The 18,601-nt window shown below is 33.7% G+C and overlaps 1 protein-coding gene across 1 annotated transcript; it reads left to right on the forward strand.

Annotated features, from left to right (window-relative positions):
- The first annotated feature begins 3,159 nt into the window (after positions 1-3,159).
- Positions 3,160-6,608, forward strand: LOC106776709 (putative disease resistance protein RGA3). The gene has a single exon (XM_014664187.2). It carries the CDS (start codon positions 3,181-3,183, stop codon positions 6,556-6,558), a length of 3,378 nt encoding a protein of 1,125 aa, XP_014519673.1. The 5' UTR covers positions 3,160-3,180; the 3' UTR covers positions 6,559-6,608.
- The last annotated feature ends 11,993 nt before the right edge of the window (positions 6,609-18,601 follow it).

Raw genomic sequence — 18,601 nt, forward strand, 5'->3', positions numbered from 1 at the left:
GCAGATAAAAAATTAGGTGTTGGGTCAGCAGGAGTTGGTAGTGATAATGCAGCGGTTTAGATTTTACTGTAGTATTTCATTACCTATCATTTTTTGAAGAAAAAAAAAATAATAAACCTTTGTAGTTGTTGCCCTTTTCAATTGATGTCCTTTGTTATGTATATATCAATTCATTTTTTGGTTACAGTGGTACCTTTATGGATGACTATAAACAAAGTAATTTTTTTATAATAACTATATATTATTTTTTAAATATATTATTTTAAGAAATAAAAGTAAAATATATTGTTTTAAATTTAATTTTATCAAATGACCAAATAATTAGAAATCATAAATATAATAAAATTAAAAATAAAAAATAATATAAAAAATAAATAATATTTTAATATAAGTAATTTTTTAATAATTTATTAAACCACTAAATAATTAGAAATTATAAATGGATAAAATTAAAGATGAAAAAAAATAGTCTAAAATAAAAAAAAATTTAATATTTTATATACAAGTTATTCTTTAATAATAAATATATTTAAAATAAATTATAATTTTTTTAATGATGATTAAAATGTGTATAAGGATACACATAATTATTTATTTATTTTAAAAATTATCAATTTTTTTTAAAAAAAATTAGGAACACATATTATGAATTAAATTATATGAAAATTTTAAATTTGAGAAAATAATAGTTATATTTAAGAACTAAATTAATAATTTATTAGATATTAAATATACTATTTTTACGGAGAATTAATTAAAAAAAAAATCCAATCGATAAGATAATTTAATAACTTTTTAGAGACACAATTTTTTATATGATAATATAAAAAATTGTATTATAAATATATATATATATATATTATTTTTAAAATTATATTATTTAAAGAAATAAAAATAAAATCATGTATGTAAATTTAATTTTATTAATGACCAAATAATAATAAATCACAAAAAGATAAAATTGAAAATGAAAAAAATAGTATAAAAAAATTTAAACTTTAAAATATAAGGTATTCTTTAATAATTTATTAAATAATCAATTAATTAGAAGTTATAGAAGGATAAAATTAAGAATAAAAAAATAGTACAGACAAATTAATTTGAAAATAAAATAAATGGATAATAAGGTAAAATAAAATAGATAATAGGATAAATTTATTACTATTTTATTTATGCTATAATAGATTGCAATTTCAATTACATAAGTAAAATTGTCATTCTACACTAGGCAAAGAAAAAAACATAATTGAAAGGCAATTAAACATGAAAATTAAAGTTATCAGAAATGATAATGGAAGTGATTTATTGTCGAATTCCTGTTATTAAGAAAATGTTATTCTACATCAAACCTAATGTATCCAAACTCACCAACAAAACAAAAGAATAAAGAGAAGACAGAAAGTCTATAAATGTTAACTTTGGAGAAATTGTCTTTCTTTACCATTAAAGCATTCTTCACATCTCATCTCATCTCTGTCTTATATCATCACAAACAATATTATCTACTCATCTCATCTCTTTACCTATGCAATTCTCATCATCACAACCACTCAATATCTCATTATTTGCATAAAAAAATAGCTACTCTAATTAGAAGAGACAACATTATTTGCATTCTCATTGATTTTTTTTTCCAAACAAACTAATTTTAAAAAATATTCGTGTTATTTTAACTGAAGCATTAATCTGGTCATCCATTAGATAACTAATCACTAAAAAAAATCAATAAATCATAAGGATCTAAACAAAAGTATCAATTAATCACTACTACTACTGCTTGATTTTATATAGTATCATATCACATACCTTCTCCTGAATTAATTATACTACAAACAAACAAGTTTAAATAATAAATAGACAAGTTTCTTTCATTAATTACCTTGATTGATAATTTATTAAACGAGTTACTCGTATAATTATTATATTTTTAAAATAATAAATATATAAATTTTATTAAATGTTTAAATTTGACATTTTATAGATTTTGTTTAGTGTTTAGAATATTTAAAAATTAAAAATTTAAATCTTTTAACATATATATATATATATTTATTATAAAATTTCGTTCTGTATTGATTGTCTAAATATTTCTTATCTTTGTCTAAATACAATTATCATTTGATTTTATTGTCAACGTGAAGACACAACCATTACTTCATGTATTCGTTCTGCAACTTATTAATCAACTTGTTTCTTCTCTTACATAGGGAAGTAATAATTTGACTAACAAAGATATTACAAAGAAAAACAATGACTGAGTTGAAATATTTTGTGAACATAATACAGTTGAACGATAATTTTAAACAAAGGATCAGCTTCTTATTACTTTTCGTTAATTCTTTAACCAAAGTTTATTTAAGTTTTATTTTATCTTTATATCGATTTATATGTTACTGAGAAAAGGCTCTACAAGTATGACAGAACTCTGTGGTGAAGGCTGTAGAATCTCAATAATTCATTTAAAGCTGTCAAAGGAAAGTTACTTTATTTATATCCTTTTGTGTCATTGTAAAATGCAGTAAAAATGCTTACACGGTCGAAGAAAGCAACACACTGTGTCTTATTAATGAATTGAACCTGGCTTATATAAGCCTAAGTACAATAACAAAATGAAATAACAGAATGAATTGAACCAACACACGTTGTATACTAACTGACCGAAAATATTGGAAAAGAAAAGACTGGTTCTATAAACCAGATTTATTCAGACAGGGATATGTTAGTTGAAGATATTTTAAATTGGTTGTATCCATGTACATGAATATTCTAATTTATTAATTTGAAAAATCAATTTCTTTAATATCTTTATGGTCTCGACTACAAGTTTCACTAATTCTATATTTTTGTTTAATAAAATATTGCCGAAATAAATGATAAACACGATGTGGAAAAAGCTGTGAAATTTAAACGCAAATGAAAGAGAAAGTGAGTGAACATGTTTCTGGAATGCAGTGACAGAAAGAGAGCGAAGTTGGTATGCAATTATAAGGTTGGTTTGACTTGACTCCTTCAATGAACACTCCTCGTCAACAAAAGCAAATTTTATATTTATTGCAATGGCCACCAATTGCCAATTCAAATAAATGAAGATTGATAATTTTCTACGATCACCACAAAACACTCTTCTCTATACTTCCTTCTCCACAGTCATAATCGTCCCAAAAACCCTCCTTTCTGCAAATGGCTGAGGCTTTGCTCGGAACTTTAAATCAAAACTTGCAATCTTTTGGCCAAGACCAACTTGCAACGTTTTGGGGTGTTGACCAACAGATTCAAAAGCTTTCCAGCAATCTCACTGCAATCCGTGCTGTTCTCAGAGATGCTGAGAGAAAACAAATAACAAGTTATGCTGTCAAAGATTGGCTGCAGAAACTCACAGATGCAGCATATGTGCTGGATGATATCTTAGATGAATGTTCAATTCACTCCACAAAACTGAATTTTGATGATGCACATACATCATGCCTAACCCGTTTCCATCCTAAGGACATTCTCTTTCGTTTCAATATTGGCAAGAGGATGAAAGATATCACACAAAGATTTCAAGACATTCATGAAGAAAGGAGCATGTTTAATTTAGAACCCGGTGTCACAGAGGTCCAAACAATCAATGATAATTGGCGCCAAACTAGCTCTGACATTACAGAACCTGTAGTCTACGGTAGAGACCAGGATCGAGAGCAAATTTTGAAGTTTCTTTTCGAAGAGGTTAGTGACAGTGAAGGCCTCTCCATCTATCCCATAGTTGGCATGGGTGGACTTGGAAAAACAACATTAGCCAAGCAGGTCTTCAATGATAACAGGGTATGCAAACATTTTGACTTGACAATTTGGGTTTGTGTTTCTGATGATTTCAACACCATGACAATACTCCGATCCATCATAGAATGCATCACTGGACAAAAATCCAAACTCAAAAGCTTAGAAGCAATCCGGAAAAAGGTTGAGGAAGTGTTGCACGGGATGAAGTATTTACTTGTTCTTGATGATGTGTGGAATGAAGACCAAGAGAAATGGAAGCAGTTGAAGGGAAAATTGCAATGCGCAAGGGCAGCAAAAGGAGCTACCATTTTGGTCACTACTCGACTCGAGGAAGTTGCTAACACCATGCAGACACATCCTGCTTACCATTTGAAAGAATTGTCAGGAGATGATAGTTGGTCATTGTTCAAACACCATGCGTTTGGACCAAACAGAGAAGAAACGGAAGAACTCGTGTCAATTGGCAAAGAGATAGTGACAAAATGCATTGGTTCGCCGCTTGCAATCAAAACTTTGGGAAGCCTATTACGTGATGAAAGTGACGTAAAACAATGGCAGAATGTAAAGGAAAGTGAGATTTGGCATATACGGGAGGAAAGTAGTTTTGCAACAGGTGAGGAAAATTCTATCATGCGTGCTTTGAAATTAAGCTATTTTAATTTGGAATTGTCATTGCGGAGATGCTTTTCTTTTTGTGCAATTTTCCCCAAAGATTTGGAAATAGACAAGGAAGAATTGATTCATCTCTGGATGGCTAATGGGTTTATTGAAAGTGAAAGAAACATAGAAGTGGAGGATGTTGGAAATAAAGTGTGGAATAAATTATACCGTAGATCATTTTTTCAGGAAGCAAAATGTGATGAATTTGGCATGATCAAAAGTTTCAAGGTGCATGATCTATTTCATGATCTTGCCCAGTCTATTATGGGTGAGGAATGTGTGGTTGTTGTGAAAGGAAGATTGACTACATTGTCAACTAAAGTTCACTATTCAAGCTTGTTCAATTCTGGTGAGTCTGATGATATGACTGCTCAAAGAGTTCACTATTCAAGCTTGTTCAATTCTGGTGAGTCTGATGATATGACTGCTCAAAGATTCATGACTGCTTTGAAGAAGGTTGAATCCCTGCGGACTTTTCTTGATTATGAGGGTATTGGTCCGATGCCATCAAATCCTTGTCTCCGAGCATTGCAAACAAGCTCTTCTTTGTTATCCCCACTCAAGGATTTAACACTTTTGAGATACTTGAGTTTGAGTTTGACTTTTAATAGGAGTTCGGAAGAAAACTTAAATAACTCAATTTGTCAGTTGCCGAAACTACAAACATTGAAACTGTGTAATTGCCACCAATTTCATGGGCTGCCTAAGAACTTGACACGATTAGAGGATCTGAGGCATATTGTGATTAATGGCAGGGATTCAATACAAGAGATGCCTTCGAATATTGGCAAGTTAAGGCAACTAAGAACCCTGAACATTTTTGTTGTGGGTTTAAAACCAGGGTGTGGATTAGCAGAGTTGCATAGCTTAAAGCTGGGAGGCACGCTGAGAATCAGAGGCCTTGAAAACATCCCCAATGAATGGGATGCTAAACAAGCAAATTTAATGAGCAAGAAAGAGTTGAATCGCCTACACTTGTCATGGGGTGCTAGTGCTAATTCAGAAGGTAGTAATGTTAGTGCGGAGAAAGTACTTGAAGCCCTGCAACCACCCTCAACTCTGAAGAGTTTTGAGATGAGAGGATATCGAGGAAGACAATTATCCCATTGGATGAGAAGTGTTGTAGTTCTGAGAGACTTGGTGGAAGTTAACCTCTTGGACTGTGACAACTGTGATGAGCTGCCTCCACTTGGCAAACTAGCACACTTGAAAAGGCTAGAGGTGAGTGGAATGAAAAATGTGAAGTGGATAGATGGTGAGACATATAACGGCGTGGAGGAGAAGGCATTTCCATCGTTGGAGAAATTGACCATGAGAAATTTACCAAATTTGGAGAGAATGTTGAGGGAGGAAGGAGTAGAGATGCTCCCTCGACTTTCTGAATTAAGAACTTTTTGCGTCTCCAACATTAAATTTCCTCGTCTTTCTTCTGTTGAGAAACTTATTGCTGTGAGCATTGACGAAGTGGCTTCCTTCATGGAAGGGGTTGTGGGGAATCTTCCTTCTCTAAAGACCTTGGAAATTCAAAGCGTTAAAGGAGCTGTGGTATTACCCAACCAACTCCGTGTGTTGGATGCGCTACAAGAACTACGTATTGGAGATTGGCATGATGTGGAGTATTTTACTGAACATGTGCTAGAAGGTCTGACTTCTCTACGAACTTTGTCCATTAATTACTGTAAGAAATTAAAATCCTTGTCTGAAGGTGTGCGGCATTTGGCTTGTCTTGAGAGTTTGACGATCAGTGGTTGTCCAGAGCTGATGGATCTATCAAGCAATATGAGCCAACTAACTACCCTTTGGACTGTCTCAATTAAGGTATGCTCCAGATTACCGTATGGCTTACAACATGTCCCTTCCCTAAGAACTTTGGATATAACATCTTGCAAATGTACTTCATTGCCGGATTGGGTCGGAGACATGACTTCTCTTCAAAAATTAAGCATTAGGTTCTGTAGGGAGTTGAGGTCACTACCGAATAGCATTCAACACCTCACCAACTTGTCTCATTTAAGCATACACGGATGTCCTCATCTGAAGAAGCGGTGCAAGAGGGAAACAGGAGAGGATTGGCAATACATAAAGCACATCCCAAAAATAGAACTATTCCATTGTGAAACCGACCTTTTATGGTAAATTCAATAGTGTTGTGTTTACTTGTGTCAGTTTTTCTTTAAAATTTGTGTAACCTTTTGCGTAGTGTATATATTGAATAATAAAACAACATTTCAGTATTTTCTGTGCGCAGATAAAGTAGTTAAAGGAAATCAATTTTTTTATATGCAATTTCTAGGTGATATAATGCCTGCTATAAAATCATTTTATTCTATCTTTAACCACTCTTTCTCCTCAAGATTTTAAAGAAGTTCTTGCTGTTGTTGATCTGGATTGATCTGGATTGCATGTGTGATGCTTGAATAAGCTTAGCAGTGATTCAAATAGATCAATCCTCTGGTATGCATCATTCTTTTAATTTTTCTGTTTTGTTCTCTATATAATCAATGATGCTACTTTCCGTAGTGATTCAAATTTTTATCTGTTATATACAGGGTTGTATGTACCTCAAGTTGTTACATAATTTAGATCTTGAATTTGTTTGAGACCAAATACTTTTTAGTGAATTTCTTTTGAATGTGTAAGTGATAGATTTTTTATTGTTTACTTAACATATACAATTTTAATTTGAACTGTTTATTTAACACGTATAAAAAATGATTTTGGAAAATTGTTCACTACCACTAGTGTGGAAAATCATTAATTTGATTCAAAATTACTGTGTACGCACGATGAAAGTGAGGTAAGACAATGGGAAAATGTAAAGGAAAATAAATTTGGGATATACAGGATGAAAATGGTCGCTTGTCCTGTTATATTTGTGTCAAGCCAAATACTGACTTCGGACAGTAGGTATTGGGTAAAATCTAGGTCTCGTTTTGTAGGACTCTGTGATATCATATATATTTGGATGATTTTTATGAAACACAAATTTGAAATAGAAAATTGTTTGAGAAAATATTCTATAGCATAATTGAAAGGAAATTTAACAAGATTAAAATAATCAAAAATGATAATGGAACTGATTTATTGTTACATTCCTTTTATTAGGAACAAAGTATTCTGCATCAAACCTCATGAGTTGAAACTCCTCAAAAAAGTAGAAAAGTAAAAAGGAGACAAAACTATTTTTAGATTGTTAAAGTCATATACTTTTTCGGATAAATTTACAGAAACATAATCATAATATGTGCTGGCTTCACATTAATTAAATAGGAATGAATTCTGTTTAATTGATAAAATTCACCCCACAACCGGTATCGATGGCAGTTCTGGGAGGCACGCTAAGAATCAGAGGCCTTGAGAACGTCCCGAATGAATGGGATGCTAAAGAAGCAAATTTGATTGGTAAGAAGGAGTTGAATATCCTGCACTTGTCATGGGATGGTAATGCTAATCCAAAAGGTAGTAATGTTAATGTGGAGACAGTACTGGAAGCCCTAGAACCTCCCTCAACTCTCAAGAGTTTTGAAATGAATGGATATCAGGGAAGGCAATTATCGAGTTGGATGAGAAATAGTGGAGTTTTGAGAGACTTGGTGGATGTTAGACTCTCCAACTGTGACAACTGTGAAGAGCTTCCCCCACTTGGTAAACTTCCACACTTGAAAAGCCTATACATAAGTGAAATGAAAAATGTGAAGTGGATAGATGTGAACTGGGAGATATGACTACTCTTGAAGAATTAAGCATTGGGTTCTGTGAGGAGTTGAGGTCACTGCCGAGTAGCATTCAACGCCTCACCAACTTATCTTATTTATTGATAAAAGGATGTCCTGATCTGAAGAAGCGGTGCAAGAGGGAAACAGGAGAGGATTGGCAATACATAAACCACATTCCGCAATTGGAACTATATTTCCAGAAGAAACCGACTTTTTGTGGTAAATTCAAAAGTGGTTTGTTTACTTGTCTCCCTACTTGTATCCTTTTGCGCAATGTATATATTGAATAATAAAACAACGTTTGAGTATTCTCCAGTTTTATGGTTGATGTTTGGCAGGTACTATACCAATTTCTGATTTCGTAGAATGTACCCCCTAAGATTCAACTTCGTCACTAATGTTTGTGTGCAGATAAAGTAGCAAAAGGAAAGCAGTTTTTTTATATGCAATTTCTATGTGATATAATGCCTGATATCAAATCATTTTTATTCTTTCTTTAGCCACTTTTTTCTCCTCACCTCAGGATTTTTCCGAAGTCCATGTTGCTGCTCTGGATTGCAGGCGTGATGATGCATCATTCTTAGCAGTTATTCTAATAAGATCAGTCCTATGGTATGCATCATTCTTATAATTTATCTGTGCTTTTGTTCTCTATGTAGTCATTGATTGTACTTTTCAAATAGACTTAAAATTTTTATCTGCTATAGTTTTCTATGTGCCTCAAATTGTTACAAAATTTAACTTTGAATTTAAGACCAAATATTGTTTACTGAATTGTTTTTGAAAGTGTAAGTGGTAAGAGAGATTTGTGATTTGAAATTTTTATCTGCTGTATAGCGTTGTATATATGTGCCTCAAATTGGTATAAAATTTGTTTAAGATCAAATATTATTTTTACTGAATTGCTTTTGAAAGAGTAATGGTAGAGAGATCTGTGGTTGTTTACTTAAAACGTATGCAGTTTTATTTTGAATTGTTTATTTAACATGTATAAAAATTGGTTTTGAAAATATTGTACACTAGTGTGGAAATTCATCAATTTGATTCAAAATAGGCGTGCAGGCTTGAGTTTGGATTCAATTGATTGTGTTTGCAATTCTACAAAGATCAATCTACTAGGCTACAAGATATCATTTGAGAAACAGAGCACATCAATAAGAAATGGTTAGTTAGTTAGTTTTGTGTAGTCACAGTGCTATGAGTAGCAGAAGATATTTGCATTTTGATAAATGGTTTGAGTGGTAGTTGTAGTATTAAAACCATGTAAAGATGCACTGATGTATTTATTCTGCCACTGTGACCTTTGTCAGTTTATATTTGAAATTTACGAAATAAGCTTTCTTTTGTCTGAATGAGTTTCTTGGAAATTCGATTCTATTAGTTAGAACCATAATGCGTTATTTATTTGCTATGGTTCTTGTGGCAACAAATGTATTTGTTAAAATTTGTGAAAATATGTAAGGTAGTGTATTTACTTTATAACAACTCATTCCAGTGCAGCAGATTGTGAATAGATGATAAACTATTAATTGTGCTGAAACTTTTTTGGTTGTGATTATGTTCTTTAGAATGTAATAGATGAGGACATGGCTAGAGCGAATTTGATGTATGATCTGAGGAGTACCAAAGATTATACAGGCAAGGATTACAAATTGGATTGCAACTACGGAAACCATGTGCAATATGGCAAAGATTGTTGTTACTTCCACATACTGATTTCGCGGAGTTAGTCAAAAACTCCACTTTTTGGACCATGTGAACAACCTTGGTGGTGTGACAAATTAAGTGAATGTTTTGGTTAAACATTTATTTAATAAATTTCATTATATTTTATTATTTGTTACATATAAGCGTTATTTATTTAGGTTTAAAGATGTTTTATTTTCAAAACAGAGTTAAGAGAATTGAAGTATTACTTAATGCTATGGTCTCAATTCTTAAAATCACTTAGCATTCTGGTTATTGTTAATATTCACATTCTTCTTCTCATCCAACTTATTTAAATTTTAAAATCATTTAAAGCCCAGTTAGTTATTAGTCCATGAACAAACTAGCATTGAAATATAATTGCAATATTTCTTAATGAAAGAAAACATTGAAGCATTACTAAGAGGTGTTACACAATACAAGAAAATAATTGCAAAGCTAACTATTATATTCCTTCTTAATACTCTAAAGCTTCTACTCTTTCCGGTTAAAATATGTCAGCTAATTAAGTCATTCATTTTGGGTTAATACAATTCTTAAAATACTTTCAATTTTTTCTTTTGATCTCTCAATGTTTCTTAATATGTTTTTTCCCATTCATATGATGATGTTTTATGCTGATAGAATAAAGAAAGAAACTTAATACAAGTAATTCATTAACATTCCAATGATGTAACATAACAACACTCAATCTAATAAACATGTAGACAAGAGTCATAAGTATGAAAAAAAAAAAACTAAAAGAATATACTTTATTAAATAACTAAATTAAAAGAAAAGTTATTGAATAATCAAAACATAAATCAATAATATATTTAGTACGTCAAAATTATCATTATTATGACTCTAGATCAAGCATAGATGATATAAAATATGATCAGAATAGCACGCACAAAGGAGTGGGTAAAGAAAAATTCCTACTGACCATTGGGTAGTATAGTCAGCAGATAACAAGGTCTCCATAGTTGGTTCTCCTCTCTTCATGATTTCTCATTAAATTCTCACTGTTTCACTTGCTATTTTAAAAAATGGTTGAACGACCACTACAGAGCGGCAAAAAGCAACTTTTTCCCAGTTGGGTCATGAGAGCACTGTCACGTGAGATTTATTAGTTTGTATAAATTTGGTTTATAGAACCAGTCTTTCTCTGTTTCCGCTATTTTCGGTCATTTAGCATATAACGTGGACTTGCTTACCACGAAATGTGCTGATGCATTGCATTCTGTTGGACTTATATAAACTACGCTCAATTCATTAATAAAAGATATGGTGTGTTGCTTCCTCCAGCGTGAGTACTTTTATTTATTACTTTTTTATAATTGGTATCAGAGCTCCAAAAGGAGCCTGATACAGGATGAGATGAGAGAGTATAAATTGTGAGAGAGTGATCACTGCAAGCGGAGTGAAAACACTGTGAGTGTGAGAATCAAAGCTTGTTCACCATGTCGTCTGAAAAATTTGTTCAACTAGTCATTATAAAGTTTGATGGCCATTATGATTTTTGTTCATGACAATGGAGAATTTCCTAAGAAGTAAGGAAATGTGGCATCTTAAGAAGGTATTCCAACCTCTGCACCTGGAACTATCCTGAGGCTCATTGGAAGACTATTGAAGAGGCCAAGCTCAAGGACTTGAAAGTCAAAAATTTCTTGTTTCAAGCCATTGACAGAGAAATTCTTGAAACTATTCTTAACAAAGCAACTTTGAAAGAAATGTGGAGCTCCATGCAAAAAAAGTATCAAGGATCCACAAAAAGCACAACTTCAAGCACTAAGAAGAAAGTTTGAATTGCATATTATGAAAGAAGGGGAATCGGTTAATAGGCAGACTTCTCCATGTAGGCACAATTGTCAGCAAAATACTTAGATATATTTGACATCGAAATTCAACTATGTTGCATCTTCGATAGAAGAGACAAATTTAGATGTTTTAACTATAGATGAACTACACGATAGTCTTTTAGTGCATGAACAATGCATGCAAGACTTACAAATAGAAGAACAAATTCTGAAGGTAACAAATGATAATAGACCTTCTAGGGACAGGGGTGGCAGAGGTGCATTTAAAGAAGGTCGTAGCAAAGTAGGACGTGGAAGAGGTAGATACTCATTGAATAAATTACTCATTGAGTGCTTCAAATGTCACAAACTGGGTCACTTCTAATATAAGTGTCCAAATTGGGAAAGGCGGGCTCATTATGTAGAACTTGATGAAGAAGACGAAGAACTTCTATTAAAGGCATATGAAGAACTTGATCACAATACACATGAAGATGAATAACTCCTATTAGTGGCATATGAAGAACCTCATCACAACACACATGAGGACGTATGGTTTCTAGATTTTGGCTGAGTCAATCATGTGACGGGAAGTAAGGAATAGATTTTTTTATTTTGAGGAAGGATTATGAAAAACTGTGAAGCTTGAAAATAATACAACAATGATAGTGGATGGAAAAGGAAGCATTCGAGTACAAATAAATGGTTTTACTCAGGTAATATCAGATGTTTATTTTGTCCCTAAGTTAAAGAATAATTTACTTAGTTTAGGCCAGCTTCAAGGGAAAGGCTTATCCATCTTAATCCAGCAAGGCATCTGCAAGATATTCCATCCAGAGAAGGGCTCTAAAATGAAAGGTAACAAAATGTTTTATGTGATAGCATTTGTAGCATCTAAAGCATCAATGTGTATGCAAACAAATACCGGTTTCGATCAAGAAACAAATTTGTGGCATTTCCATTTTGGTCATCTTAGCTACAAAGGACTAAACACACTTACAAGCAAACAGATGGTCACAGGACTTCCACCACTGAAATTCCAAAATAGAATTTGTGAAACAAGTCTAATTGGCAAATAGCAAAGGGAGCCAATACCAAAGAAATGCTTACGAAGGGCCTCAAAACAACTTCAACTCATTCATGCTGACATTTGTGATCCCATCACACCATCCTCAAATAGCAACAAGAGGTATATATTAACCTTCATTGATGATTTTTCTCGTAAAGCTTGGATCTACTTTTTGCAAGAAAAATCTGAGGCTTTGACTATGTTCAAAAGATTCAAACCTGGTATTGAAAAAGAAGTGGGTATGTTCATCACGTGTCTCAGGAGGTGAATTTCCATCAATGGAGTTTGAAGAATTTTACACAACTCAAGGAATTTCTAGACAATTAATTACTGCCTACACCCCTCAGCAAAATGGAGTTTCTGAAGAAGCCTGGTGTGGTGAAAAGCCAAGAGTAGATTATTTGTTAGTCTTTGGTTGTGTAGCTCATGCTCACATACCTGATCAAAAGAGAAGCAAACTTGACGACAAAAGCAAACATTGTATATTCTTGGGTGTCAGTGATGAATCCAAAGCCTACAAATTGTTTGATCCTTTAGCAAAGAAAGTCATTATAAGTCGGGATGTCATCTTTGAGGAAGACAAGAGTTGGAACTGGGAAGGATCAAAAGAAGAGTCTAACACTGATGTTCTAGACTAGGACGAACAGACATTTGAAGCTTGAAGAGAAGATTCAAGATCAACACAACAGAAAGGCCATGATAGTATCACTGTTGAGGTGTCCTCAAGCTATCCCAATGACAACTCAAATGAAACCAGTCCACCACTAGCAGAGAACACTAATGAACATGTAACTAAAGTCTAGGGGAGGATAATGCGGTAGAGAAGAAAACCAGTATGAATGGCAGATTATACCTAGTTTTATGCAAAAGTTAACCTCATATGGCATCAATGTTGGCTGAACATGGAGGTGATCATGGGATTTTAAAACAAAACTCAATGAACATGGGGATATTGAGAAACACAAGGCTCGGTTGGTGGCAAAAGGGTACTCACAGCAATATGATGTGGATTACACTAAAGTCTTTGCCCCGGTAGCTAGGCTCGATACCGTGCGAGTACTATTAGCCTTAGCAACTCAACATAGATGGGAGGTATTTCAACTAGACATCAAGAGTGCATTTCTTCATGGTGAGCTAAAATAAAAGGTGTATATACAACAACTTGAAAGTTTTGTTAATGAAGGCAAAGAAAACAAAGTATATAGATTGAGAAAGGTGTTATACGGTCTTAAACAAGATCTAAGAGCTTGGTACAATAGAATTAAGGCGTACTTTGCCAAAGAGCAATTTGAAAAATGTCCTAGTGAGCACACCTTGTTTACCAAGAAACATGGAGGCAACATCTTAATAGTTAGTCTTTATGTAGATGATTTGATTTACATTGGAAATAATAGAAGAATTTATGAACAATTTAAAGGCTCAATGATGTTGGAGTTTGATTTGACTGACTTGGGAAGAAGGAGATATTTTCTCATCATAGAAGTAATTTAGAGTAAAGTTGGTTTTTTCATTTGTCAACACATATATGCTCAAGCAATATTGACACGATTCAACATGGCAGGTTACAATTCAATAATAAATATGATTGTTCCAGGAAAAATCTACCAAAAGATGAGAAAGGCACTAGAGTAGATGTCATGTAGTACAGACAAGTAATAGGTTGTAACTCACCCAGACTTAATGTTTCGAGTAAGTCTAATCAGCAAGTTTATGGCAAATCCAAAAGAGTCACACTGGTTAGCAACAAAAAGGCTTATGCGATATGTGAAAGGAATCACATAGCATGGGATTTTTTTATAGGACAATAGAAAAGAAACACGAGCCTTATAGCCTATACTGACAGTAACCGCAAAAGCATCTCAAGTCTAGTATTGAAGATAGGTTCTGGAGTTGTATCATAGGCCTCCAAAAAGCAGCCTATTGTCAGCTTGTCCACCACTGAGACTGCATATATTGTTGCAACTTCCTATGCTTGCTAATGTATTTGGATTAGAGGAATTCTAGATCGGCTTGGAATAGAAGAACAATAAGCAATTAGAACAATGATACTTTGTCATAATAGCTTTTTCATTCAATTGTCTAAGAATTCAATTTTTCATGGGAAAACCAAACACATTGTAGTAAGATTCCATTTTCTCATATATTTAGTAAAGGCACTAGTGCAAAAACAGTGTATAGTGTCATGCGTTCAACGTTGATAACAGTTGGTTTAACGTGTTTGTGTGTGTATATTTTGTGAACAAATCAACTCCTTCATAGCTTTTACCTTGTTTTATCCTCAAGTTTAGTGTGTTTTCTAGTTTTCTTGTGTTTTATTTAGTATATGCTTGTTTTTACTTCTAATCTCTTTGTTTGAGTGTGTGAAATAAATCGATAGGAAGCAATTCTAGTGGAGGAAAACAAGCAAGAACTCAAGGGAACATGTTTTAGGACAAGAAAAGATTAATTTGAAGAAAATACCCATGTTGGACACTTTTGGAATTACACAAGAACTTGAATTTTAGAATGCTGTCAAAACTGCTTGTAGCTGAGCGGTAGTTGAGCGGCAGCTGAGCTATATGTCTCTGGAATGCTGCAGTTGGGGTACAGCTGTGGTGCAGCTGAGCGCCCTGCTCTCTGGAATGCTGACGCTGGGGTGCAACTGAGCGGTGACGATGCTGATGTGTCAAAATGGGTTATTTAAACATGGGTCTCGCGATTTTTTGGGCATTCTTCTCCTCCTGCACTTTATTCTTCACCTGGAGAGATTGGGAGAGGCCCTTGAAGGTTATTTGGGGTGTTGGGAAGCTCTCTCACTCCTCCTTGGGTCTTCAAGCTTCATCAGTGGTGATTTTGCCCCCTTTGGGTTGAGGAAGAAGATGGGTCACAAATTAGAGATGAAGTTGCGAAGGGGAGGCGCACATGGAGCATGGAGCAGTTGCCAAGAACCTTGGTAAAGGCTTTGCATCTTCTCTTTGGTTCCAATTTCTTCCCTATCTCTTCAATTTTGTGAACCCTAAGTTCTCCTCCATGGAGAGTTTTTCCTATTTGTTGAGATTAGATGTAATCAATTGAATCTTGTGTATTTTGTGATGTTAATACATATGTTTTTCCATTTCAATGTTAGTATTTGATTTTTATGTTTAATGCTTGCTTTGGATTGATCACTCATGCATGAATTATGGTTCTTGATGTATTAGAAAATTTGACTTGAACTTAGAACTGAAATTGAACACCTAATTGATGGAATTGAGTTGTTTGTAAATGCATGAGAATGAAGTGGATGAACTCTAGTCTTGAGAAATTGTAAATACACTATGTTAAATTCCTTGCACACCAATTGTTTGATAAAATACCAAAAAGAGTTTCTTGTGTTATTTTGTACACTTTGATGTCTAATTGAGTTATAAAAGGAAGAATTGTCATGTGTTGCACAAGTTCCTTGGGAGAGAACGATATTTATCACTTGCTACGCTGCGACCGGTGCACTTGCCATTGGTTTTGCAACCAAAAAACGTCCAACCACTGAATAGCCAGCGTTAAAAATGACTGATGGCATTTTTGTAAATAAATGAAATTATTAAACGTCGTTTAGAATTTTAATTCGGCGTAAAAGCATATAAAACGTTGAATGCCCCAACGTTAGACGTCAAAAGGTTAGTGATCAATAAAAATTTGAGCAGGAGATTGAAAATTCATTCACTTTATCTAGACGCGCGAGACCCTCTTCTCTTCTCAAACTTTTCTTGAACAAAGTTTGATGACCATCACATGAATCTTTCTTTCATTTGATACAAATGCATGTTAATTAACAACTTTATGTATGATTTTCGTTTGTTTTGACCGATTATTTTCGTGCTCTTGTCCTTCATAGGCGTATTCTGCTTTCTCTTTGACTGGTGACAACACTTTATTCCGACAAACCCACCTTTTGAAGGTTAGTTTTTATTTTCGTGTTGAACTTATTTGTGGAACTTGTTAGTTATTATTTTCGTTTGTTTTGACCGATTATTTTCATGCTCTTATCTTTCATAGGAGCATTATGCTTTCTTTCTCACTGGTGACAACACTATTCCGACAAATTCACCTTTTGAAGGTTAGTTTTAATTTTCGTTTTGAACTTATTTGTTGAACTTGTTTGTTGTTTTTTTGTTGAACTAGTTTGTTGTTATTGTTTGGTTAAACTTGTTTATTGTTGTTTGATTGAACTTGTTTGTTGTTGGTTCACGTTCATAGTTCATGTTTTATAAAATACCAAAAACTGAAATTTGTTGTTTTTCTACTTTTCAGGTCTCCACTACTGGAAAAACGTTGTTTAACGTCGGTTATTTTGTGCTTTTAATGTCACCAATAGAACCGACATCTATACGGGTGACGTTAATGGGACGTCGGTCTTTTACAGGTGCAACGTCTATATACACGTCAGTTCAGTTCAAAGAACGACGTCTACAAAGACATCAGTCATTAAGATAATCGACGTCTTCGGGGCATTATAGACGTCGGTTTGTACATTAACTGACGTCTTTGGGACATTATAGACGTCGGTTTGTACATTAACCGACGTCTATGAAGTGATCGTTGTGTTTTGGTGCGGTTTTTGTCGTGTCTTGGGGTAGTGTAGTAGCACCTCCTTCCTTTACTAGTTTCTTCGTAAGAAAAGCTTGCGTCTTTTGGACTTCTCATGGCATTTCAACCCAAAGACAAACTTGGGTCATTGCCTACTTCCATTCCGACCGCCAATGAAAAAGAATACGATGAGAAAACGGATGTCTAGAATTGTATATAGGCGTCGATGTGGCGGGATCCGACGTCTATAAGGCTGAAAAGAGTGATTATTCACCTATCTGGCAGACATATAGGCGTCCGTTAGAATGAGACCGACGTCTATATGTCTAAGAGGTTGGTGAGTAGTATTAATTTCTGCCATATAGACGTCGGGGTCATCAATGTGCCGGTATCCGATGTCTATATGGCTGAAAAGAGCGACTATTCACCTATCTGGCAGACATATAGGCGTCAGTTAGCAAAAGCCCGACGCCTATATGTTTGTTAGGTAGGTGAGCAACATTAATTCTGCCATCGAGACGTCGGTGCCCTCCACTAACCAACGTCTAAAAGGCTGAAGGAAATGACTTTTCACCTAACGATCAGAAATATAGACGTTAGGTTGGAAGGGGCAACATCTTAAATTCTATAGACTTCGGTCATAATGGCAAAAAAATTCGCACCCGTGGATATCCGCAGATAAAATCTACGACCGATAGTTGATACCTGCAGATATTTACTACCCGAAACCCGCGGATAGCGAGTATTCTAATACCCGCTTATAAACGGATCGGGTGCAGGTATTATACTATCCGTACCCATGGATATCCGCTACCCACAAAAAATAAAATAAAAAATTAATTTTTATTTTATTAAGTTAAATATAATTAAAATTAACATTAATTTATATTTTACAAGGTTAAATTTAATTAAAATTGTAGTATACCTATCGGAATTAATTGTCATTTATGGACAATTAACAAGTATTAATAGGTCATATTACCTTACTCTTTACAAAATATACGGTATTGATCATTGATTATTGGGTTTGATTGCCTAAAAATATACTGCATTAATTAATAGGTTAGATTGTCTTACTCTTTAATAGGTCAGATTGTCTTACTCTTTACAAAATATACGGTACTAATTATTGATTATTGGATTTGATTGCCTAAAAATATACTGCACTAATGGTTAATCAATGGGCTTGCCTGCCATAAGGTCTATAAATATACAATTGATGTCTAGATACAATCTTTCTCTTCTATCCTAATAAAATTTAGACCTTTTTATATCTTGAGTGTCGGAGTGTCTTCTTCTACACGTCAACAACCCATCAGAGTGGATGGCATTCTCAGGAAGGATTGAAGATTAAAAGAGAACAA

This window comes from Vigna radiata, chromosome 11 (assembly GCF_000741045.1).
Source record: "Vigna radiata var. radiata cultivar VC1973A chromosome 11, Vradiata_ver6, whole genome shotgun sequence".
Classification (NCBI taxonomy): domain Eukaryota; kingdom Viridiplantae; phylum Streptophyta; class Magnoliopsida; order Fabales; family Fabaceae; genus Vigna; species Vigna radiata.

Bases quoted from the DNA above. Each gene is read 5' to 3' on its own strand.
- LOC106776709 (XM_014664187.2), top strand. From the start codon at position 3,181: ATGGCTGAGGCTTTGCTCGGAACTTTAAATCAAAACTTGCAATCTTTT.